Raw genomic sequence first — 23,141 nt, forward strand, 5'->3', positions numbered from 1 at the left:
GGGCAGTGCTGGGGGTGAGCTGACCAGGGACCCCCAGGAATGGTGTACTCTGATGGCTCTGGCTGTCCAGAGTGGCAGGAGCACTGCAGCAGGCACTTGGAGATGGTCTATGGGACTGGTCCCTGTGTTGCCTCCACCTCTGGGTGCTGACAGACCTGCTGGGTACAGAGGAAGTCTCTCAGAGACCTCCAACTTGTAAGCCCTGCCCAGGTCCTTCCCTGTGCTCTGTTATGGTGGAGGAGTCGGTCCCTCACAGTTCCTGCTCCTTGGCAAACTGCTCTGGCTTCACATTGCCATGACAGAGAGTTTTGCTTCTGAAAGGCTAAGAACTGGGGTCAGGTCTCCAGGCTCCCTGCCCTCTACCCTGAGCCTCTGTTAAAAGACACTGAGGGGCTGCAGCATGGCCAGAGCCCGGCACAGAGCTGGGGCAGGGGCTGAAGCACAAGGGTGCTGGGGCTGAGGGAATGGGGGTGCTGAGGCTGGAGCAGAGGAGGCTGAGGGGAGCCAGGAGCACTCTGTGCCACTCCCTGCCAGGAGGCTGCAGGGAGCTGGGGGTCGGGCTCTGCTCCCCAGCCATGAGCAACAGCCCCAGAGGAAAGGGGCTGGAGCTGCCCCAGGGGAGGCTGAGGCTGGAGCTGAGGCAGAACTGTTTCCCTCAGAGGGGTGTGAGCCCCTGTGCCAGGCTGCCCAGGGAGCTGGGGCAGTGCCCAGCCCTGGAGGGACCCCAAAGCCCTGGGGTGAGGTGCTGAGGGGTCAGTGCTGGCTGTGGCAGGGTGAGGGCAGGGCTGGGACTGCAGCAGCTCCAGGGGCTTTTCTAACCAAAATGATCCTGTGATTCTATGACATGCCGAGCTGTGTGCTGCCACAGGATGGGCTCTCCTGCTCTGTTCAGGGTTGTCCATTGCTCACTCTCAGCCCTGGCAGGAACCTGCTGTCTCTGTAGCATCCCTCAGGCAACGTCCAGCCCTGCCCCGGCCAGTTCAGGCACTGATAACGTGGCCTCCATGGTGGGTGTCCCTCTCCACCCAGAGTTGGGACACTTAACAGCCAAACTAGCTCTCCCCCAGCTAGCTCAGCCATGCCCTTGTTTGCCCCAAGCCCATCTGCAGCACAGGCACGTGCCCAGGCTGTGTGGGGCAGAGCAGAGGCAGCGCCTGCATTGCTGGGCACGGCAGGGAGCGTGGCTGACGCTTCAGCTGGCAGCTCCAGAGCCCTGACACAGGCTGTGCCTCGGATCCCACACGTGGGGACGTTCCTGTGCAAGGGGCTTTCACTGGGGGGTGACCTCCCAGGCCCTTCGGCACCCGGGGAAGCCGGCTCTGGAGATCGGGCTGGCAGCCCCCTGCCCGTGCCCGAGCGGAGCCCACGCGGGACCTGGCCCTTCCTGCTGCCCCACCACAGCCTTCCCGTGCCAAGAGGTGGCCCTGGCCAGGCCCTGGGGTGCCCCTGCGTGGCCGGGGGCTGTGTGGGGGGGCTGCCGGGGAAGGGAGGAGCCCCAGGACATGCGGTTTCACTCACCCCCTTTTCTTCTCCGCATGGAGGCTTGGAATCAAGAAACAAAAGACAACATGAATGGCATGCACAGTTTCTGCTGTCACTCCCAGCTGCAGCCTCGCTGCCTGCCCTGCCCTGCCCTGCCTCCTCCTCCCCTGACCCCCAGCATGCGGGCAGGATGGGGCCCTGGCAGCGGGGCGTGCGCTCGCCTGGCCGGGGTGAAGGCACAGGGTGCAGCCCCTTGGCCTCCTCCTCCTCACTCAGACCAGGGAAGCAGAGGGAAAACGCAGAGTCTGAAGGATGTACGACCAGGAGGAGGTCTGGGTGGCATGGAGGAGCTCTTTTAAAAGCTTTTAATCCCTCCCCACCCCCCGAGGAGATGCAGCAGGCTGCCCGTCTCCCAGAGCCACCTTCCCCTGCAGCCACTGAGCCCCAGCACTGCAGGGCAGGGGCACCTCGCTAGCAGCTGCTTGGAATGTGCTTTTCCAAGGGGACTGGCCCAACATGCAGCAAGGAAACATTAAAGTATGGCTACAGGCACGTGGGGTGCTCTGCAAGCTGCAGGACAGCGACAGGCTTCAAGGAACATGAGACAGGGACCACCTGACAAAGCTCCAGCAGAAACGTCCCCTTCGCTAATACCCTGAGAGAACGAGGCTGGGCTCTGAACCTGCGCGCTGCTGAGGCCTGGGGATGCTGACCTGCACGGAAACCTCCCCTTCCCAGCAACGCCTCAACCATCAGGCAACAAAGTGCAGGAGGAGGAACGAGGTCCCTCTCCCTGGGGACGCCTGGTGGGACTGGCTACAGTCCCCCAGCCACGGGACACGAAGCGGGGCTCAACCACCACAATTTCTTGGAGAACACGTGCACCAAGACCAGTCACTGCCTACAAACCCCTCCCCTGGGAGCCGCGGGCAGCTGCTGCTCCCAGCCCCTCTCTGGGTGGAAGAGAAACAGCTCCCGGCTGCCAAATCCTCCGGGAGACCCAGAGGACTCATCTTTAATGTATTCTGTGGCAGAGCTATTTCTCTGCTTTTCGTGACTTCCCTCTCCAGGAGCTGGCTCCCCTCCCCCTCGAGCCCTGCAGCAGCTGCTTGCCACAGCACATGCAAACGGGTCCCCCCTCCCCTCCCCTCCCCTCCTGCCGCTGCAGTTTGCAGGGTGCAGCTCAGCCCCGCCGCTGCCCCACAGCAGTGCTTGCAGGGCCGGGGGCTGCGGTGGGCGCCTGCTCTGCAGGGCACGTGCCAGGCTTCCACTGGGCACCAGAGATGGGCACATGCAGCTGGGGAAGGTGCTCTGGCGGAGGCAACATGCTGCCCACCCGGCACAGCGGCTGGGAGCCGCTCACAGCACCGGCAACCAGAGGGAAAATACGAACCCCGGGGTCTGGGCAGGGCCTGGGGAAAGGGACGAGCAACAGGGGGGAGGAATTCTGGCTACTCTGAACCCTCTCCTCATGGCCACTCACAAACACGGTGCCTCCAGGTTAAGGAAGGTCTGGAGGAGCGGGGAGCAGGCTGGGGTGAATCAAGGCAGGGGGCTCAGCACAAAAGAAATCACAGTGGCATCAACCAGCTGATGCAAACCCCTGAACGCTGAGATTCCTCCTTCAAACCAACGCCTGAGTGCGAGCCCGAACCCTCTGCAACCCAGGCTGCAGAGCCTGGATGTGTGTGTAGGGCAGGGAGCAGGGCAGGGCAGGGAGCTCACGGACCTTTCCCCAACAGCCTGGAACCGAGACGGGACTGAGGGGTCTGTGTGCCCGTCCCTGGTCTCCTCCCAGGCAGGGCTGAGCCTCACCCCACGGCACATCCACGCACACCGGCAGCTTTCACACAGCAAGCCCACAGGCACAAAGGCAGTGGCTGAGCTGGGGCAGGGGGGAGCGAGGGGCAGCCCCTCACCCTGCTGCTCCCCTCATCCTGCTGCTCCCCTTGTCCTGCTGCTCCCCTCATCCTGCTCCTCCTCTGCCTGGTGCCAGCCCCGAGCTGCCCATCTCGGCAGTGCCAACCCGAGCCCGAGGGCTCTCCATGAGGGACGCTCCCTCTGCACCTCCTGGGGCCAGCAGCCCACGGGGGCCACGCAGCCACCATCCCACTGACCACCCCCCAGCACGGGCATCGCCAGCCCAGCCCCGCTCAGCCACCCCATGGCCTCAGCAGGATGCTGCTGGGGGCTCCAGAGCACCGGGAAGGTGTGGGCTCAGCAGGGCGAGCTGGGAGGAATGAGGTGGGGGTTAACAGCAGGGCGAGCTGGGAGGAACTGAGGGGCTGCAGCCCCTGGAAGCGAGGATGGATGGGGGCAGAGGGGCTGGAGGAGAAGATGGGAACACGTAGATGCGAGCTGGGATACCAAAGCATCTGGAGACGTGGGTAGGCTCTGTAGTGACAGCAGAGCGTGTGAGTGTGCGTGTGCACGGGCACATGTGAGTGTAAGGGGGGAGGGCGGCCCATGGGCACGCCAGCTGATCCGGCAGCGTGTGCCACCCGCTCCCAGCCAGGGGAAAACAAAGCCGGGGGGCTGTGGGGAGCTGGCGCCCGAGGGACAGGGCACGGGGGCGGCCGGCCCTCCGCCAGCCCCGGGGAGGCGGCGCCCGAGGGCGGGTCGGGCTGCGTGGGGGCTGCCAGCCCCCCGTGCCCCCCACCGCGGCCCCGCACGCGCCCGGCCCCGCCGCCGCTTACCCAGCTCCTCCAGCTCGGCCGTCATGGACTTGGATCGCAGCGTCAGGGTGGTGCTGGGCGCTCTCTTGGGAGGCGGCGGAGCTGAAAGGAAGAGAGACGGCATTTTGCATTTCTTGTCCAGGAACTTACGAGGAGTGGCCAGGTGCAGGTGCCACTTCTTCTCCACAGCCTGGATCTCCTCGTACTCGCGGGACGAGGAGTCGCACTGCTGCAGGATCTTATTGAGGCTGCGTGTGGAGGCAAACTTCTTCATGGTCTCGGCAGCGCGGTGCCCCCGCGGGCAGGGCCCCGGCACGGAGCGGCCGGCGGCTCCCGCGGCCCCCTCAGCGCAGGAGAGTCCAAGTCATGTCCCCGGGCTGCGCCCGCCTCCCCTGCGGCGGCCGGAGGACGCTCCGGCTCTGACAGGCTCTGGCGAGCGAGCTGCGTCTCAGGCGGCTGGCTGCCTGCCTGCGGGACTCAGCGAACAGCTTTCTGATGGCTGCCTCCCCTCCGCACGCCACGGGCGGAGGGTAGGAGGGAGAAACGAGTCCGGCAGGCCTGATCTCAGTCTCTCATCCCCGCCTCGGCGCATCCCCCGGCCGAGCGCAGCCCACCCACCCTCCTCGGCCGGCTCCGGGACCGAGCTCGGCGGCTCTAGCGCCGCGCGGCAGGCGGCCGGCTCCGTGCCGGGCGGCGCGGGCTCATGGCCGGCCGCGGGGCCGGGGGCTGCCCCGAGGGGCCGCCGGAGCGGGGCCCGGCCGTGGGGCTGCTCCCCCGGGAGCCGCGTGCCGTGAGCCCACCGGAGCGGGGAACCGGTTGAAGGTTCTTCCTCTCCACTCGAGGTGCCTCCTCCTCCTCCTCCTCGCTCGCTCTGACAATGCTGGATTCAACGCTCAGGCGTTGCCATGGCGACGGCAGCTCCAGGCTTGTGCCGGCTCTGCCTGCATCAGAGACCCCAAACCGGGGCGGATTCCGGTCCCACACAGGCCCCCACGGCCCCGGCACGGCCCGGCCCCAGCCGGGGGGGGACGGGGTGGGGGATACACCCCAGAGCGGGGACTCGGCTCTGGGCCCTGCAGCCCGGGCTGGGAGAGCAGCCACAGCCCCGTGGGCTCGGGGCACGGGCAGCGACGGGCATCGAGCTGCTCACCGGCTGCAGGGCCAGCGGCACCAGGGGAGCGGCGGCAGGCAGCCGTGCTGGTCCCAGCAGCCCCTGCCGAGCCTCAGCCTTCCCCACGGCTCGTGCCTCCGTGACAGTGTCATTGGTGCCAGCGTGAGGAGCTGCCTCCCTCCCCCACGCCCCGCGTGCTGCGCTGGCAGCGCCCCGCTCCCGGCCCCCGCTCCTGCCCCACGGCCTCCCTCGCGGGGCTGGGCAGACACAGCCTGCCCCACACCCCCAACCCTGCCCCTGCCCCTGCTGCCCATGGGAAGGAGCCTGGCAGGAGCCAGCCCTCCACCAGCCAGATGCCCCCAACCCCCAGGGCTGCCCTGCCCCGCCAGCCAGCAGCGCCCCCACCGCACTCCCCTCACTCCCACCTCTGCCCAAGGGTCTTGGCTCTGCCCTCGGGGCCTGGGGACCATGGAGTGAAGGCCCAGAGCCCTGTGAGAGCCCCGTGGCCACCAGCCTTCCCCTGAGCAAGGGCCAGTGCCACAGGCAGCCAGCAGCCCCAGGACTGACTGTGCCCCCGGGGGCTCCCAGCCATGGCATTCCCAGGAGAGCACAGAGCTCACACCCCAGCACCCCCATGGGGGCTGTCCTGCACCCTGCACCCCTGCAGGCACCGTCCTCCAGCCCACAGCCCCACAGGGACAGCTCCCTGCTGTGACAGCCCCACGCTTAGCAGGGGCAGCTCCCTTCCACAGCCCCCCTCACACAGCACGGCTGGTTCCCAGCACAGCCCCCCACACACACCCCGAAGCAGGGGCAGGGCAGGGCTGGCTCTGCTCCCCAGCACAGCCTCACACTGCCACCACGGGCACCTGAAGCGCTTGTGTTCCCGAGCAGGGGCTGGCCCTGAGCTCTGCTGAGCTCACACAGCTCTGGGGTGAGGACAGAGGTGCCGTGGAGAGGTCCTGTGGGACGCCTGGCTGGTAACCATGGGCTCTGCCCAGAGTCCCCAGCAGCAGAGCTCTGCCACAGCCCCTCCAGCAGCCCTGTGCCCCCCGCACAGCTCCCAGCTGTGGGTGCTGGCAAATCCCAGCAGCCTGTGTGAGGAGGTTCCTGTGCCAGCATGTGCAGGTTTGCCCCTGGTGCTGCCCTCCTCACGTGCCACCCACTCTTGCCACGCTCCTCCCAGCAGCTTCTGCACGCCTGCTCACACAGAGGTGACGCAGCCCCCTGTTCAGAGACCCCCAGAACACACAGAACCCCCTGTTCAGAGACCCCCAGAACACACAGAACCCCCTGTTCAGAGATTCCAGAACCCACAGAACCCCCTGTTCAGAGATCCCCAAACCCACCCCCCCATTCAGAGACCCCCAAACCCAATCCCCCTGTTCAGAGACTGAAGAACCCACAGAACCCCCTGTTCAGAGACCCCTAGAACTCACACTCCTCATTCAGAGACCCCCAAACCCACACCCCTCATTCACAGACTCACAGAACTCACAGTCCCCATTCAGAGACCCCCAGAACTCACATCCCCTGTTCATAGACGCATAGAACCCACGCCCCCTGTTCAGAGACCGCCAGAACTCACATCCCACATTCAGAGACCCCCAGAAGCCGCCCTCCCTGTTCACAGAGCCCCAGACCCACACCTACCCTTCTTCCGGACGACTTCTTCCGATTCTGGCTTGCGGCTGACGGAGACAACTTTCATCACCAGGTGGTTCCCCCCCTGCCGGATCAAGGAGACCACCTGCTTGTGCCCCACCTTCACCACGTTGACACCATTCACCTGGGACACAGACAGAGAGCAGGGTAAAGGCTGCTGTCACCACGAGAGCTGGCAGAGGGCAAGAGCAATGGATGTCAGGCCACAAAACCAAATCATTGACACAGAATCACTGGGGCTGGAGAAGCCCCTGGAGCTGCTGGAGCCCAGCCCTGCCCTCCCCCTGCCACAGCCAGCACTGACCCACAGCCCTCAGCACCTCAGCCCCAGGGCTTTGGGGTCCCTCCAGGGCTGGGCACTCCCCCAGCTCCCTGGGCAGCCTGGCACAGGGCTCACACCCCTCTGAGGGAAACAGTTCTGCCTCAGCTCCAGCCTCAGCCTCCCCTGGGGCAGCTCCAGCCCCTTTCCTCTGGGGCTGTTGCTCATGGCTGGGGAGCAGAGCCCGACCCCCAGCTCCCTGCAGCCTCCTGGCAGGGAGTGGCACAGAGTGCTCCTGGCTCCCCTCAGCCTCCTCTGCTCCAGCCTCAGCACCCCCATTCCCTCAGCCCCTGCCCTTGTGCTCCAGCCCCTGCCCCAGCTGCAGCCCCTCAGTGTCCCTGTGGCAGTGAGTGAGGGGCCAGCACTGACACAGCCCTGGAGCTGCAGCCTCTCCATGCCCAGCAGAGGGGACAGTCCCTGGCCTGGGGCTGCTGCCACCCCAGTGCTGAGCCCAGCCTGGATGTGACTCACAGATGGAGACATGTCTCCACTCCCCTCACCACTGATGTGATGATCAGAGCCCAGGGCTCTACAGGACACATGCTGAAGCTCGTTCCTGTTGTCATTTTTAGCAGTAGCATAACCTGTGGGTTTCCTGGACAAGCAGCACTAGCAAGGTGGGCAACCTCTGAGACACAGACCCAGGACACAAACTGGAAAATGCACCCTCAGTACTTGGGTATCCACCACACAGCAACAAACACAAGGTTCTCCACAAGGCATGAAGAGAGGGACTCTCACAGCATCCCAGCATGGTGGGGGCTGGCAGGGCCCTGCAGAGCTGCTGCAGCCCCAGCCCCTGCTCCAGCAGCTGCCCCTGGCTCAGGGGGCACAGGAACGTGTCCAGCTGGGGTTGGGAACCTCCTGAGCAGGAGCCTCCACACCCTCCCTGGCCTAATGAGACCCCCCTGAGCTCAGGCTTCTGTTGCCCAGGCTCAGCAGCCCCAGGGCTGCAGCCTTTCCCCCTCACACACATCTTGCAGCCCCTCAGCAGCCCTGCACTGGCCTCTCTGCAGCACTTCCCTGGGTCTCTGCAGCTGGGCAGCCCAGCACTGGCCACAGCACTGCAGGACAGAGCAGAGGACGAGGAGAACCACCCTTGACCCTCACTTTGTGTAACTGAAGTTTAGGTATAACAAGGATGAGGATGCCACAGTTCAGATGCTTTACTGCTGGAAAATTTTGGCTTCAACCTTTTGGGCTTAGTTACCCACTTTGTCAAAGAGATGTGTGTGCAGGCCTTGGCAGCCCCTGTGAAACGCTCTGTGCACCTCAGGAGTGCTGAGCTCAGGCTGGAAGGTCACAACTGACAGCAACGAGAGACAACGTGCAATAAACAGCAAAGAGTCAGTATTAGTGTGTATGGTCCCAGCAGCAGAGCATCCAAAAGGCAGGTAATCACAGAGTCTGAAGGGCTGGAAGGGAGCTGGGAAGCTCATCCAGGGCAACCCCCTGCCAGAGCAGCAGCACCTAGAGCAGGGCACACAGGGACTGTGCAGCTGGGCTGGAATGGCTGCAGAGATGAGCCTCCACAGCCCATCTGGGCAGCCCCTGCCAGGGCTCCCTCACCTCAGCAGGGAACAGCTTTGGCCTTGTGTTGCTTTGGAACCTCTTGTGTTGCAGCTTGTGCCCGTTGCCCCTTGTCCTGTCACTGCCCATCCCTGAGCACAGCCTGGCTCCAGCCTCCTCACACCCACCCTTGATGGGTTTGGAACATGACTGAGCTCACCCCTCAGGCTCTTCTCCAGGCTGCAGAGCCCCAGCTCCCTCAGCCCTTCAGCACAAGGCAGATGCTCCACTCCCTTCAGCATCTCTGTGGCCCTGCCCTGAGCTTTCTCCAGCAGCTCCCTGTCCTTCTGCACCTGAGGGGCCAGAACTGGACACAACATCCCAGATGTGGTCTCAGGAGGGCAGAGCAGAGGGGCAGCAGAACCTCTCTGCACCTCCTGCCCACAGCCCTTCTAACCCAGCCCAGGCTGCCACTGGCCTCTTGCCCACGAGGGCAGGTTGCTGGCTCAGGCTCATCCTGCTGCCCACCAGCACCCCCAGCTCCCTTTCCCCTACACTGCTCTGAGCTCATTCCCCAGCCTGTGCTGGTCCCTGGGCTGATTCTGTCCCACATGCAACACTCTACACTTGCCCTTGCTGCCTTCCATTGGATTTCTCCCTGCCCAGCCCTCCAGCCTGTCCAGGTCAGGTTGGGTGGCAGCCCATGCTGGATTTCCATCACACAGGGTTTTGAGCCCCAGGCTCCTGTGCCTCCCCTCCTGGGGCAGGGTCCCGCTGCCCTGAGCACGGTGCTGTGCCCCCAGCGCAGCGTCACCGCGGCTGCTGCGAACCTCAGCGGCTCAGGAGCGTTTGGGGTTTAGGTGGTGCAGCTCCAGCTGGAGACCTTTCATCTCAAGGGCTGGCTGAACTGTTTAAGTGACTACAAGTGGCCACACAGGAGCTGTGGAAAGAAACGTCAAAGTGGAAAAGGGAGCCAAACCAGAACCTCAAGTGCAAGACACGGAGCTTCTGAGACAAATCACTTCATGTCAGACACCCAGTTACTCAATGGACTCAACTCTGATTACAGCTGAGCCAAGCAGCACTCAGTTTGCATGCAAACACGGTATTTTCCTCAGGAAATCTGACTGCTGAGGTCAGGAGCCTGCTCTAGCTCACTCTGCTTTGGGATGAGCTGGATGGAACCAATGGAAACCACAGCACACTCACTCTTCTTTCTCCTCATCCTCGTTTCTTTGCAAGCCCTTTGTTTTTCCCAAGGCACCTTTGCCCCAGAGCCCAGGGGTGGCCCCAGTCCCACAGCCCGTGGGTCCCTGCACTGCTGTTGCTGCCTTGCTGTGACCTCAGGTTCTTAAACATGTACAAAGTGCCCAGGCAGCCCCAGGCCTGGGGTGTCATCCTGGAGGGACCAGCAGCCCCAGCTCCCTGCTGCTGGGCACTTGCTGAGCCCCAGGCCTGGGGTGTCATCCTGCAGGGGCCAGCAGCCCCAGCTCCCTGCTGCTGGGCACTTGCTGAGCCCCAGGCCTGGGGTGTCATCCTGGAGGGACCAGCAGCCCCAGCTCCCTGCTGCTGGGCACTTGCTGAGCCCCATCCCAGGCGCTGCTGCTCTGTGCACTGTGGGTTTGTGATGGGGATGCTACACAGCAGTAACCAAAACCTATTCCATCCCAACAGCTACCTTTAGCAAACAAGTCTGACACCTCAAAGAATGAAATGGAGTTTACTCCATGAGGTTTTCTGCTGGCAATGACTTTCTACTCTTTCACACTTTATCAACTGCCTCCAGCATGTTTCTTTTTCGCCAGCTACTGGTATCAGACTCCAAATGAACTGGATCCTCCCTGTGCCCCTTCCAAACACCAGCACTGTGCCCAGCTCCTGGCACTGCCCCACCATCACACACTCACCAAAGGGAAGGTGCTGACAGCTGCAGCCACTGATGGCTTGGAAGGTGTTTCACACGTGTCTGATGTGCACCAGCCCCTGCTGCCTGCCCAGGAAAGCACAGCGGTACCCACACCACGTGCCTCTGCCCTCTTCCCCTTCTCAGCGTCCAAACTCTGCCACCCAAATGGGCAGCAGCTCAGAGGAAAAGGTGGAATCACAGGATGGTTTCAGCTGGCAGAGCCCTTCCAGCCCATGGAGTGCAGCCTCTGTCCCAGCCCAGCACCCACCAGCCCATTGCCCTCAGTGCAACACCCACCCAGCTCTGAAACCCCTCCAGGGACGGTGACTCCAGCAGCTCCCTGGGCAGCTCCTTCCAATGCCTGACAGCCCTGGCAGCAAAGAAATTCCTCCTCATATCCAGCCTCAACCTCTCCTGCTGACACTTGAAGCCATTTCCTCTTGTTCTCTTGCTTGTTACTGGGGAGAACAGACCCACCTCTGCCTGGCTGCAGCTTCCCTTCAGGTAGAGAGTGAGAAGGTCTCCCCTGAGCCTTCTTTTCTCCAGGCTCAACAGCCCCAGACCCCTCAGCCCTTCCTCATCTGAGATGTGCTCCAAACCCTTTCCCAGCTTGGTACCTGCCTCTGGATCCTCTCCAGCACCTCCATGTCCTTGCAGAGAGGGGCCCAGAGCTGGGCACAGTGTTGGAGGTGCAGCCTCACCAAAGCTGAGTCCAGGGCAATGATCCTGCTCCTGCTGACAGCACTGTCCCTGAGCCAGGCCAGGCTGCCCTTGGCCTTCCTGCCCACCTGGGCACGCTGCTGGCTCATGTTCAACCAACACTCCCAGGTCCCTGTGTGCCTGGCAGCTTCCAGCCTCTCATCTCCAATCCTGCAGCACTGCTGGGGGTTGTTGTGGCCCAAGTGCAGGACCCAGCACTTACATCTTCTGCCCAACGTGTTTGAAAGGTGCCCACAGATGGACAAGTCCTGCAAAAGCCCTGAGACACCAGCTGAGCCTGTATTGAGCAACTTGATCCACTTCTGGGCACTCCTTGACTGCCTGGGGCACGAAACAGCAGCTGTGGGGAGAGCAACACTGGCCTTGCAAAGCACACTGAGGGCCAGCCATGAAAGACAAGAAGATGGCAGTGGCCATGCAGAGCCACAGTGCCTGCCTGGGACTGACCACTTCACCTGAAACACCGTGGGCCAGAAGGACATCGACCCAAAGCCAGAATGAAACTGGCCAGGAACGTGCCAGGACTGGGTGAGGTCACAAAATACCAGCCTGGTCACTGCAGGGTGAATAACTTGGCCTATGGGGAAAAACAATGTCTGCTGCTGTTTAAACCAGAGGGAATGGCACACAAAGCTCTTTCAGCAACAGCCCCAAAGCACCAGCCTCAGGCCAGAAGCCTTTTGTGTGGAGGATGGAGTAAAACCCAGCACGTGCTCACACCTCAGGAACCTGCAGCTCGACCCGACCAGCAGCCACAGCACCCTGCAGAAAGCAGGTGAGGGGAGCAGTCAGGAGGCTGAAGTAACAGAGCAGGTCAGGAATGGATGTTGTTCTGACAAACGAGCTCCTGAGTCACGTCCAGCTCCTGGTGAGACCCCAGAAGATGAGCTGCAGAGCTCTGCAGCCGCACACAGCGGCGGCTCAACACGCAGCTCAGTTTGGTCCAACAGCTGCTCTTGACAAACTCCAAACACGAAGAGAAGAACATGTCAGGTAAACGAGCCAGCGAGCCCAAAGCTTTTCCAGCTCTTCTTCAGCCTCAAAGCCACGCTGAGTCAACCCAGCTGAGAGCCCAGCGCCTGGCACAGCCCGGGCCGGCGCCTGCAGGGAGGACAGTGCCCACCCCAGCGAGAGAAACAGCGGCTCAGACACTGCCACAGCCAAAGGCAGAGCCCACACAGCACTGCTGGGCAGGCCAAGAGACAGCAGCCCCCAGGCAGAAGGTGCGCAGAGACAATGGGGGATGCCCTGTGCAGTGCTGGGCTGCCCAGCTGCAGAGAGCCAGGGAAGGGCTGCAGAGAGGCCAGTGCAGGGCTGCTGAGATGCTGAGGGGCTGCAAGATGTGTGTGAGGAGGAAAGGCTGCAGCCCTGGGGCTGCTGAGCCTGGGCAACAGAAGCCTGAGCTCAGGGGATCTCAGCAGTGCTGCTCAGTCCCTGCAGGGTGGGTGTCAGGAGGCTGGGGCCAGGGTTTGGTGTGTGGTTCCTGTGCCCCCTGAGCCAGGGGCAGCTGCTGGAGCAGGGGCTGGGGCTGCAGCAGCTCTGCAGGGCCCTGCACACCCCTCCATGCTGTGACTCTGCCATGAGCTGATGCTGCTGATTTGCTGGACTGGGTCAAGACCTTCCAGACCATTCCCCAACTTCTGCAGCAACACAACATCAGCACAGTGCTCTGAGGAGCACTCAGGAGCACATCACTATCTCCCACAGCAGGGAGAAAAGCACAGACCCCAACAGAGGAAGCAGTAACAGCAACAGAGCAGAGTGGTTCATCTCTCTGACTAGACCCAAGCAGGGAGGATCCCTGTCACACAGAGCCTGGGGCTGTCTGATGGCAGCCTGAGATACACACACAGAGTTCAGGTTTTGGTGCCAGCTGGTGAAGAGCAGAGAAGCAGCCTGGCAGCTGGGTGTCCTGCCCCTTGAATGAGACTCTGCAGGTCCTCTCATGGGCTGTTGGAATGAGGAAGGTCAGACAGGTAGTGGTGGGGACATGGCCAGCCTTGATCCAGAAACAAAGAGAAAGGACAGTGTCTTGGACACAGCTGCCTAGGTGAGGATGTCCTCTCCTAGGGTCTGGGAGAAGACATTGGTCTGATCCTGCAGATAGTGTCTAGAGAACACCAAAAAACCCCATAAGTGGAAATGTGAAGACTCTATAGCAAGGTCTGGGCATGATAAACTGCTGCCATGATCTCTGAGTAGCCATATGATGTATCAATGCTGGTGAGCTCCAGGAGACTCCCAAATCGTGTGAGATGGCAAAAGGTGGCAGGTCCATGCACAGAAACGCTGCCAAGGAGGAGCCACCTGAACGTGCTGGACACAGACCTGGTGGGTACAGATCCAGGTAGGTACTTGGAGCTGACACTGACAGCTCTCAGAAAGCAACAGGCTCTGTGCACAACAGCAGCCAGAAAAGCCAACCACATACACCAGGGAAGAGATGGAAAGCAAGGTGGGCAACGCCACGTGGGGCTACGTTGATCCTGCACACACACCCCCTCTGGGTCAGGATCTCAAGGAGGAACAGTGCAACTAGAGAAAGGCCTGAGAAAGCAAACTGAAATGGTCAAGGGGATGGAGCAATTGCTCTGCAAAGCCAGACTGAGGAAGCTGGGACTCTCAGGTTGGAGAAGGCTTAGGGAGGCACGTGGCCAAGGCTCACACAACTCCCCGAGGCAGTGGATAGAGGGAAGGCAGAACTGCTGCTCACCAAAACCTGCAGCGTTACACAGAGAGGGCTCACTGAGACTGGTGGCAGGTCAGAGAAAACCAGGCAGAAGCAAGACTTTCTGCATCAGGCAGTGGTCATCTGGAGCTGGCAGCCAGGGGAGGCCCTGGAGCTGGGACAGCACTGGCAGACTCAGATAGATGAGATGAATTCCTGGAGAGCAGGTCCTTGCACAGACACTGACAGCACTGAGCAGCATCACTCCTGCTAATGTCCCCAGAGTGATGACACTGGATGCTGGGAGGCACAAGGGAATGGATCACCCAAGACAGCCAGGCACACGTGATGCCCTCAGTGAGCAGCAGCTGCTCATATCCCTGCCAAGGACGGGGAACTGGGCTAATGGAGCACCAGCCTGGCCCAGGGGGACATTTCATACATCCAGTTTCATCCCTCCCAGCAAGCTGATAAGGATATGAAGCTTTAATAGTCTGTCACAGCACATAAAGTCCCCGTTCTCCTGATCAGCTCTGTAGCTTTTCCATCCTCCTGTTCCATCCTGAATTCATCTTTCCTTAACACAGATTTCCAGGGTGGTGACTGTCACTCCAGATGTCACCTATGTGACTCGAGTAGCAGCACCAGTACTGTCCCCCTGGAGACTGACCAGTGAATCCCTGTGAAAAGAGAGGCAAGGGCCATGTGCTCCTGAAGCTCAGGGAGTGACTGAGCAGAGCTGCTGCAACGAAAGCTGAGCCTGGAAGGCAGCCTTTGTGTGAGATCAAGGGGCTGCAGCAGCCAGGGGTGTATCAGGTCTGGGGATCAGCTTGGGGGGGTCAGCCAGCTCTGTAACTTCAGCCTTGAGTTAGTGAGAAGGACATTAACGTCCTCCTGAGTCAGCAAGACCAGAATATGGGAGGAGGACTCTATGACTGGGTTAGCCTGACAGAACATAAAACCCAAACAACAAGCAGAAAGAACTGCAAGCCAGGAACATGCCTCACTGGTGGCAGCCCCTTTGCCTTCGGGGTGACAGGGCCAGGCAGCATCGTGATCACAGCCCGGCGAGCAGCAGCCCATCTGCGTGGTGACTCAGCTGCACACTGCACCCACTGCACTCTGCTGAGTGTCACTGGCATTTGCATTGCACCTCACTGCTGAACCACTGTGCTAAATCAACCCCCTGAGTAACGTCAAACAACAACTTCAGACAAAGGAATCTGCTATGAAACGTGTGGAGCTGCCACGTGTGGGATGTGAGAGCAGCTGGGTCCTGCCCCACACCCAGCTCCAGCAGCCTGGCTCTTCTCAAGCATGAGAAAACTTCCTCCTGGAGGAGATGCTGCCTCTGTGCAGAGCAGTGGCTCACTCATGCAGTGCCTAGCGTGGTGCCAGCAGTGCTGGGACAAACAAAGCGTTCCCAGCTGATGGCAGACTGGGAAAGAGGCAAAGAATCCTTTAATGGTGATGTGCATTCAAAGCTACAATAACACAGTGCTTGGGTGCTTAAGGAGGACAAAGGTACTGCCCCTGCAGCTTCAGCAAGTGTGCTGTGGTCCCTTCTGGACACTTCAGTACCCAAATGATGTCAACCAGGGAGAAGCAGCTTTGATATCATCAGGAGAGGTCTGAGGTCTCAGGAAAGACTGTTGTGAACCCCATGTGATGTGGTACCTTCATCACCTCACATCACAGCACATCACAGCACAGCACAGCACAGCACAGCACAGCACAGCACAGCACCTGACCCACCAGACCTGACAATGCATCACCTGAATCCTGCAATCCATCACCTGAATCACACACCTGCCCAGGAACAAGTTACTCAGAGGAACACAAGCTCTGAGCCTGAATGAAGTTTGTTCAGCTCCAGAGTTCTGGAGAAGCCACCCACCAGGAGAACCGTGGGTCCATCCTCCATCTGCACTGACCACAGGGCAAAACACAGGGGGTTTGGGGGTAAATCCTCATCAACAGGAACAAAGCCATAGAGCACTCTGTGTTTCTGACTGTCAGCTTCACCTTTTCAGCATTTCAAAGCACTCAAACTGGAGAAAGGCTGCAAGATTACCCAGGTCCTAAGAGGCTCATTCTGAGAACTCGAGCTCTCCAACTGTCCTTCCCTCCTCTCCCTGGCAGTCTCATTCTCTGGGATGTGCTAATGCAGAAATACTTCGAAGGGAGATTCCACCAAAGCCCAGGACTGGGGGTGTCCAGGGGATCTTCTGTTCATGCAACGAGCTGCTTCCCTCCAAGCCAGGCAATGGGATTCAATACCCACACACCAGAGCTACTGCTCCCCAACCCTCCTTCAGTATGCTGAGCAAGACACTCCTGGAGCCTCAGACCCTTCCTCAGCTCATGCACCCTTTCAGAATCCTGCTCAGTAGCCTCAGAGTCATCCCAGAACTTGCACAGAGTGACGTTCTAACGACCTTCCACAGCTGCAGGCACAATAGGCAAGTTCTTCATCGGGCTCTGCAAGTCTGTCCTTGGGCACAAAACCTCCCATCCTGTGCAAGCAGCTCACAGTAACACAGTTATCTGGGAGAAACCCATGTCCTTTGCTGAAATACATTCTCCAGAGTCATTTCATACCCTGCAACCTCCGTTCTCTGCTTGCACTGTCCAGGATCTGCTGCAGAACCAGCTCATCCTGCAGCCCTCAGGAGCCATCCCCCCAGGGGCTGGGATCCCTGCAGCCCTCACACACACAGGCTGTTGGCACTGCTTTGGAATGCTGATGGAGGTGTGGAGCTGTGGGGAGCATGCAGGGGGGCCTTGCTGGTGATGCCCCCACCCTTGGCTCTCTGCACGTGCCCCTGCACCGCTCCTCAACACCTCTGGGCCATGGTCACAGCTCCATGTCCTGTAAGCTGGTTTATTCATACACAAGTTGCCTGGTTATTAGGAGTCAAACACACCACACAGCCCCAGCCCTCACTCCACCAGTCCTCTGGTGCTGCTGAGAAGTCAGCAGGCTGCTTCCCACCTTCCCTGGGACCACACTGTACGTCACGAACCGCGCTCGCACTCCTGGGCTCTCTGTTGCTTACGCTGCAAATGAATCCCTTCAGCACTTCCCCCTGCACTGCTGCTGAGCTGGGCCAGCTCCAGTGCCCTGCATCACCTGCTCTACAGCCTCAGGACAGCAGGGCAGCAGCAGCCCTGTCCCAGCCCCGCGGCGGCTCGGGGAGCAGCGGGACGCTGCGGCAGGAGCCCCGAGCGGGCTCCCTCAGACTCTGGCTGTGTGGGATCCAAGCCTGTTAATTTGAGTAGGGTTATTTTTAGCAAATACTATCTCACTTTCTCCTTGGTTACAGCTGGGAAACTTTCTGTTCCAAGCACATCATATGGATAGCTACATGCTCCTGATTTGTTCCCAGCTCGGAGCAGAACGTTGCTGCCTCTTTTTTTCTCTCCCCTGCACCAGAATGTACAATTTTATCATTCCCATCTAGAAATGGATCTCTTCCATCCCCTTTCCCCCCACCACTGATGCTCTAAAATTTCTCATTAGCTTTAAATCCTGGCCTTTGATATTTCCTCTGGCTCCCCTCACCAACCTCCCACACGCTGCAGCTCCCATCAGGCGCGATTCCTTCTCCCCTCCCCGCCGACCTTTCCAGCGACGAGGGGCCACGTGTGGCTCCCAGGAACATCTAACTGCTCCTCCATCATCTCCCTCAAGTGGCTGATGGCTTTGCCCAGCAGATTCTTTCCCCCCTGATTTCTGGGCTGCATTTAACAGCTTGTCCTCAAACAACCCTTAATTAATGAATTAAGAGCAGTTTATGTTCCTGGCTGCCCCAAGCCCCGGGGCTCGGAGCAACGGCAACTCCTTCCTCGCCAGGAGCCCCTCCCAGGGCTGCTGACAGGCTCTGCACAGGGTCAGCACGGCCAGAGCCTGACCCTCAGACTCACTGGGACACCCACACGCTCCCATCAGAGCCATCAGTGCTCTGCTTCCATCTGTCAGATGAGATTGGTGGGAGATGACATTATCTCACAGCAACTCCACGTCCCTGGGGGAGGAGGAGCCACTGGGGAAAGGTTCCCCTGCTGAACTCACCTCTGCCACAGCAGCTTTCCCCAGCCAAGGGGACAATCCTGCCCTGGCCCTGCTGCCACCCCAGTGCTGAGCCCAGCCAGGCTGCCACTGGCCATTTGCCCCCCTGGGCACGCTGCTGCCTCCTGCTCAGCCCCTGGCACCAACCCCCCCAGGCCCTTTCCCTGCAGCAGTTCCCAGCCCCTCTGCCCCAGCCTGGAGCTGCCTGGCCTTGGGGTGGCCCAAGGGCAGGACCCAGCACTTGCCCTTGGGCAACCTCAGCCCATTGCCCTCAGCCCATGGCTCCAGCCTGGCCAGAGCCCTCTGCAGCCCCCTCCTGCCACACACAGACCTGCACACACACCCAGCTTGTGTCACACACTGACTGAGGGTCACTCCATCCCCTCACCCAGATCCCTGACAAAGGTGTTAAACAGAACAGGTCCCAGCCCTGAGCCCTGGGGAACACACTGGTCACCAGCCAACAGCTGGATTTAACTCCATCCCCACCACTCTCTGTGCCCAGCCACCCTGACAGCTTTCCACCATGGCACAGCAGGTCCATCCCAGCCATGGGCAGCATTTCTCCAGGAGGATGCTGTGGGAGATGCTGTCAAAGGCTTCACTAGTCCAAGCAGACACATGCACAGCCTTTCCCTCACCCCCTAAGCAGCTCCCCTTGTCACAGGAGGAGATCAGATTGGTCAAGCAGGACCATGAGCTTCATGAAGCCATGAGAGGCAGACACCCAGGCACACTCTGCAGCAGCTACCAGACTGAATCCCTTCAATGGTATCTCAACAGTCCACTGCTGAGCCCTGCGTGTCTGCCTGAATCTTTGCAGCTTGAAACCTTCCCTAAGGAAACACCCCATCTCTGTGCTTGTGCACTGCATCCAGCTCTGGGGCACTGGAACAGCCCCATCTGCCCCTCTGGCTCCTCAGGATCCAGTAAGCAGAGCATGGCCACGATGCACCACCACAGCCCCTCTCAGCCTCTGGCTGTCTGTCCATCCCAGGACACAAACACACACTCCTTGCCTCAGCAGTACCTGTAGGATTAGTTGACCCAGGCTGTCTGAATTTGGCATAAAAGGCTAAAGGTCACCTACTCCTTCAGCTCTGCCAAATCCTGCAGCTCTCAGGGGAAGAGCCCAAGGGATGCTGTGACTGTGCTGGATGCCCAGCTCCCAGGAACGTGCTGTCCTGAGCACCTCCCTTCCTTCCTCCCTCAGCTCCCTTACCCATGTGCATCGAGCACTCAGCAGCTCAACAGCACAGTGAGCTCCTGGCCAGGGAGGTGCCAGCACTGCTCTCCCCAGCCCATCTCTGACCCACAGGCTGCAGCACTGGCACCGACTTATGGGTGAACTCCTCAATGGAGACGCGCCCCAAAGGCAGGCAGGAGGATGCCTGAGACCCCCTGACCTACACCTGAGCCCCCTGACCTACATGTGAGTCCCCTGACCAAAGTCTGAGCCCTGCTGAATTACATGAGCCCCCCTGACCTACACCTGAGCCCCACTGACCTACACTTGAGTCCCTTGACCAATGTTTGAGCCCCCTGACCTACACCTGGGCCCCACTGACCTACATCTGAGCCCCCCTGATGCCTGAGCTCCACTGACCAATGCCTGAGCCCCACTGACCTACACCTGAGCCCCCTTGACTGATGCCTGAGCCCCCCTGACCTACACTTGAGTCCCTTGACCAATGCCTGAGCCCCACTGACCTACACCTGAGCCCCCCTGACTGATGCCTGAGCCCCCCTGACCTACACTTGAGTCCCTTGACCAATGTTTGAGCCCCCCTGACCTACACTTGAGCCCCTCTGATGCCTGAGCCCCACTGACCAATGCCTGAGCTCCACTGACCTACATCTGAGCCCCCTGATGCCTGAGCCCCACTGACCAATGCCTGAGCCCCAGTGACCTACATCTGAGCCCCACTGACTGACACCTGCAGAGACCTGGGCAGCTCCACCTCAGCTGCCAAAGCCTTGCCCTGTGCTGCTCTGTGGTGAGAGTCTCTGCTCGTGGGTGCTGCCTGCTCAGACCCCTCTGCTGCAGAGGCTGAGGCACAGGGCTCTTCCTAACAGGTTCTGTCAAATGCATAAAGAGCAACAAAATGTCTTTAAAATGGAGCCTGAGCTCTGCCTTGGAAGAACTCAACTCAGGAAGATGTGGCTCAGAGGGCACCTTGGCAAAAAGCCCTCAGTGGTCCTGTCAGTGGCTTTGTGCTGGAGAAGAGCAAGGAACTGCATTCAGGGCTTGTCCTTACCCTGCCCACGCCATCACCAGGGAAAGGCTGCTCTCTGGAAGGATGCTGTGGCCCCAGGGCCTGCACTGACTGGTGTGCAAAGACTCTGGACCACTCTTGCCCTTCTACATCCAGGAGAAACCCTGAGCAGCTCAAAGGTGGCTGCAGGGCTTTGGGGTGAAGGAGACAAAGCGAGAGCAAGTTCCAGCCACGTTCTCAACAGAGTCTGTCCCCAGAAACTCTTGTGGCTGAAGTAATGGCTCACCATGGAGTAACCCAGAGCGATGCCTGGCTGTGCAGCTGATGCTGGCAGCTGGGGTTCAGCTTCCTTGGTCCTGGAGGAGGATGCAAGGCTACCAGGAACAGAAAGACCCCGTGTAACTACAGAGGGAAGAGCATTTTGTGACTGCACTTGCTTAAGTGGAGGGCAGGGGTGTAAACTAGAGTCACCAGAGGATGAACGGGGACCTAAGCCCAGAGAGCAGCGAGGAAGCACAGAGGAGGTCAGTAAGTGTCAGGAAATGGCCCCAGGGGACATTTGTTTTCCTGGTCACAGGGCTGTGATGTGGCAGAGCCTTGGGACAGCACTCACTGACCAGGATGTGGCCAGAGGTGCCTACAGGCTGTTCAGGAAGGACAGGGGGGTTCAGGGGGTGTCTCCACGTGCCAGAGCTCCTGCCTGCACAGAGCTGTGTGTGGCAGCACAGATGTGCCCTCTGCCAGGCTCTGCATCCAGGCTGGGAGCAGGGCAGACAGCGGGGCTGGTGCCAGCACCCGAGAGGAGATGGTGGGTGAGGCTGCCCACAACCACCCAGGGTGGTGGCTGTGGCCCCAGGGCTGTAGACACTGTGAGCTGGCTGCACTGAGCTCTGGGAGGAAGGTCTGAGCAGCAGAGCAAGGATCCTGAGGTCCAGGACAGGCTTCAGCTTCCTGAGAAGCAGCCCAAAGAGAGTTTCCAAAGAGAAACCTCTGAGCTCTCAGGAACAACCCACCCAGCCTGTCATTCAGCAAGGTCTGCACTAAAACACACAGAGCACACAGGAGGAGGAGGAAGGGTGACAGGCAAGGTGCTCAAGCATCAGAGACAATGTCAGGAAGGCTAAAGGCCAGCTGGAGCAACGACTATTAGAGGACATCAAGAGCATCTCGTAGTGGGACACTGGCACCAAAAGGAAGCTGAGGGAAGATCCCAGTCTGCTGATGAACAATGAGCCATGGCCAGCAGAGATGAGCACAGACAGCACAGTGCTTAACTCTGTGCTATGGGCAAGTGTGCTCCCAGGGGCTGCAGAGCTGCACGGCGTGAGACAGGCACTCAGCAGCGTGGAAGCAACGGCACGAGCTGCTGCACCCCGGTGCAGAGGCCCAGTGGGGGTCAGCAGAGCAGGCTGAGGGAGCTGCTGAAGCTTGTGAGCTCGCTGCCTGTTCCCTAGGAGATGTCACAGTGGTTTGGAAGGTCCCTGACAAACTGCTCCTGCATGTGACACTCACCTTTGAGAAGGGAAGGAGTCAGCCCCTCCTCAGCTGCCTTAGGGCCATGGAGCACATCTTCATGCAGAACATGTGAAGGACAAGAAGGCCAACAGCAACACTCAACATGGATTCCCCAGCAAACTGTGCTGACACAGCTGTTTTCTGTGGCAGAACAACTGTTCTGTGGGCAAGGGGGCTGTGGAGGACATGACACACCAGCACTGCTGACACCAGCCCTCCCAGCAGCCTCATTTGGTATCTGAGGAGCTGTGGAGCAGAGGCATGGATGGGCTGGTGGGCTGAGGACTGATGGGACCTCTGTGTGACACAGCTGTGATCAGTGACCAGGCAGCTGGCAATGAGCAGAGGCCAGCCCTGGGGTTCATCTTCAGCATCACCACCATCACAGATGGCACGAGGAGACCCTCAGTAGAAGTGCAAATGACACTGAACTTGGAGCATGCAGAGGGCCCATGGGAAGCCTGAGAACCAGGTGAACAGAAACAACAGGGAGAAGAGAAGTAGAGGCAGGCTGAGCCAACACGTTGGTCCAGGCTCAGAGAGGCTGCCTGAGGAGCAGCTCTGCTGAGGACACAAAGGGATTTGGGATGACTGGCAGCCTGAGCAGGACTCACACAGAGAATCAGGCAAGCTGCACGCTGGGCCACATAACCAGCAGCCTGGCCAGCAGATCCAGGGAAGTTACTGCCCTTTTTCCTCCCCAGGTGAGGCTGCACCTGGGATATTGTGTTCAGTTTTTGTCCCTGAGAGAGACAGAGAGAAGCTGCAGAGGGTCCAGACCCAGAGGCACGACAAGACCCAAGCAAGCACGCAGGGCACTTGGAAAACTGACTGAGCCAAACTCATCCTGCAAGTAACAGGTCCCAAGCTGTGGTTTGGGAGGTTCAGGTTTGGCCATGGACTTCAGAAGAAGCCCAGTTTCCCAGGAGGGTGCTGCAGAGCCCCTGGAGCAGCAGCACCCTGCAAGGCTTGGCTGGACACAGCCACAGCTCACCCAACGCATCCTGCTTGGAACAGCACCTCAGCAAGCCTTCTGACCAGCACTTGGATGACTCTGCAGAGCAAAGAACACACAGCTGTGGGTTCAAAAGCTGTCTCAGGAGGAAGATCAGCCCAAACTTCAGGATTCACCATAAAAATGTAATTCATTGATGGAAAAATCCCCAAAGATCCCCAGAGAGCCCTGACAAGGAGCCATGGGACAATGTTCTCTCCACTCTCCCAATGAAACACATTTGGAAACTGCCTTCAGACACATGCTTGGGGAACTAAGAGACAGCCCC

General features: G+C 60.0%; 1 protein-coding gene across 8 annotated transcripts in view; it reads right to left on the reverse strand.

Moving 5' to 3' along the window:
• SHANK3 (SH3 and multiple ankyrin repeat domains 3) overlaps nucleotides 1-23,141 on the reverse strand; it is a 364,468-nt gene that overhangs the window by 38,825 nt on the left and 302,502 nt on the right. For all 8 annotated transcript variants that reach the window (XM_062020288.1, XM_062020289.1, XM_062020290.1 and 5 more), the window contains exons 18-19: nucleotides 6,922-7,057; nucleotides 4,179-4,259 (exon numbers count right to left, since the gene is read on the reverse strand). In XM_062020288.1, coding sequence (XP_061876272.1) covers nucleotides 4,179-4,259; nucleotides 6,922-7,057 — 217 coding nt within the window. The remainder of the gene's footprint in view (nucleotides 1-4,178; nucleotides 4,260-6,921; nucleotides 7,058-23,141) is intronic.

Source organism: Colius striatus, chromosome 1 (genome assembly GCF_028858725.1).
Source record: "Colius striatus isolate bColStr4 chromosome 1, bColStr4.1.hap1, whole genome shotgun sequence".
In the NCBI taxonomy this organism is placed as follows: Eukaryota; Metazoa; Chordata; class Aves; order Coliiformes; family Coliidae; genus Colius; species Colius striatus.